General features: G+C 50.5%; 1 protein-coding gene across 1 annotated transcript in view; it reads right to left on the bottom strand.

Moving 5' to 3' along the window:
- Nucleotides 1–1,850, bottom strand: part of vcam1b (vascular cell adhesion molecule 1b) — a 20,100-nt gene continuing 18,250 nt past the window's right edge. Inside the window, exons 9-10 of the mRNA XM_014019168.1 lie at nt 313–573; nt 1–241 (exon numbers count right to left, since the gene is read on the bottom strand). Of these exons, the coding sequence (XP_013874622.1) occupies nt 84–241; nt 313–573 (419 nt within the window). The 3' untranslated portion in view covers nt 1–83. The remainder of the gene's footprint in view (nt 242–312; nt 574–1,850) is intronic.

Below are 1,850 nucleotides of genomic sequence, written 5' to 3'. Positions count from 1 at the left end.
TGAGTCCACCTGGTTCTGAGCCGAAYGTCTCCAGACCGGGTTCAGACGTGGAGATGGGGTTCCAGGATCGGTSGGGCCCAGCTTCAGGCTGACGGTGGAGCGGACTGGGGCAGCTGGTAGAAACCCTTTTTCCTGGACCTCCTGATGTAGTCCACGATCAGGGCAGAGATGGTGAGTCCGGCGATAGAGCAGAGCGAGGGGACCATGAAGACCCAGAAACCTGGAGGTCCGCTCGGACCCTCTGCAGAACAAAGAAGAGTTAAACGGGACTGGACCAGAACACCAGACTGTCCTGCCTTCGGTCTGACGGACCTCTGACGCTGATGCTGAAGGTTTTGACCTCGGAGCCGAGGCCGTTGGACACGGTGACCTGGTACAGACCCGAGTCTCTGGATGACACGTTGACCAGCAGGAAGGTGCCGCTGGACGAGTGCAGCTCGAACCCGCTGCTCAGCTTCGTCAGGACCACAGCTGACGGGGGGAAGCTGATGGTCTGGCAGCAGACGGTGACATTCTGTCCCTCCTGGACCACCGTGGACGGCAGGACCAGGACTGTGGTGTTCCTCGGGGCAGCTGGAAAAACAAACAAAATGTTTTTGCTGCAGCGAGCGTGAAAACTTCACCAAGAACATTTATCAGGTCCTGAAGGGTCCAGAAAGTCCTGATGAGTCYGAGATTTTTTAACTTCCTGTTAGCGATCATGATTGACTGCAGCTGRTGGTTCCTCTTCAAAAAGACCCAAAATGTCTCCCTCAGAATGAAGGAAACCAACCAGACCTACCATGAACTGAGCCTGCTGGACTCCTTGTCCCTCAGTGTCCCTCAGTGTCCCTCAGTGTCCCCTGATGTCCCTCAGTGTCCCCTGATGTCCCTCAGTGTCCCCTGATGTCCCTCAGTGTCCCCTGTGAGCCCAGTTTGACATCACCATGATAACCAGAAAAGACAGGAGGGATGTGTGGAGGTTCAAAGTAGGAAACAGCAGCTAAAATGTTCAGTTAGTAAAAGGTTAACTAAGTAAAGCAAACTAGAAGCTAAAAGAACCAAAAGGCTAGCTACAAGCTGAAAATAGCAATAGGCTACATAGGGGCTAAATGTCGCAAAAGGCAAGCTAACAGGAGAAAAAAGCAAAGTAAAAACTAAAGGAAGCAAAACACTAGCTACAAGTAAAAAAGAAATAAAAGCCTAGATTTAAGCTAACATGAGCACAAATGCGTACTAGAAGCTAAAGTGGCAAAGGGCTAGTTACAAGCTAACATGACCAAACAGCAAAGTAGAAGCTAAAAGAAGCAAAAAGGCTAGCTAAAAGCAAAACGCAAGCTTGAAACTATAAGAAATAAAAGGCTAGCTTTGAGCTATGAGGAGCAAAAAAGCAAATTACAAGCTAAAACGAAAACAACAAAGAAGAAGCAACAGAAGAAGAAGCATGGAGGCGGAACTAATGGTGAGGGAGGGTTGATGAGCGTGGGGGCGGGACTAATGCTGAGGGAGGGTTGATGAGCGTGGAGGCGGGACTAATGCTGAGGGAGGGTTGATGAGCGTGGGGGCGGGACTAATGCTGAGGGGTTGATGAGCGTGGGGGCGGGACTAATGCTGAGGGAGGATCTGACGCACAGACGACCTCCTGACCTCCTCAGGTAACAGGGAGGTGCAGTAAAGCGTCTCTGACAGCAGCTTCCTGGACTTCAGATGATTGACAGCTCAGAGCTTATGATGGTGGAACATGCTTCTGTTACAGACGAGTCTTTGGGGATGTGAATAATGACTTTGACCTTTGACCTCATCACCTGACAGTGGAGCGATCGCGTGACATCAGGGAACTCCAGTTACAGAAAAACTCTATCAGCTGGACT

Source organism: Austrofundulus limnaeus, unplaced genomic scaffold, assembly GCF_001266775.1.
Source record: "Austrofundulus limnaeus strain Quisiro unplaced genomic scaffold, Austrofundulus_limnaeus-1.0 Scaffold210, whole genome shotgun sequence".
NCBI lineage: Eukaryota > Metazoa > Chordata > Actinopteri > Cyprinodontiformes > Rivulidae > Austrofundulus > Austrofundulus limnaeus.
The sequence above is the reverse complement of the archived record's forward strand: the minus strand, read 5'-3'. Positions and strand labels throughout refer to the sequence as shown.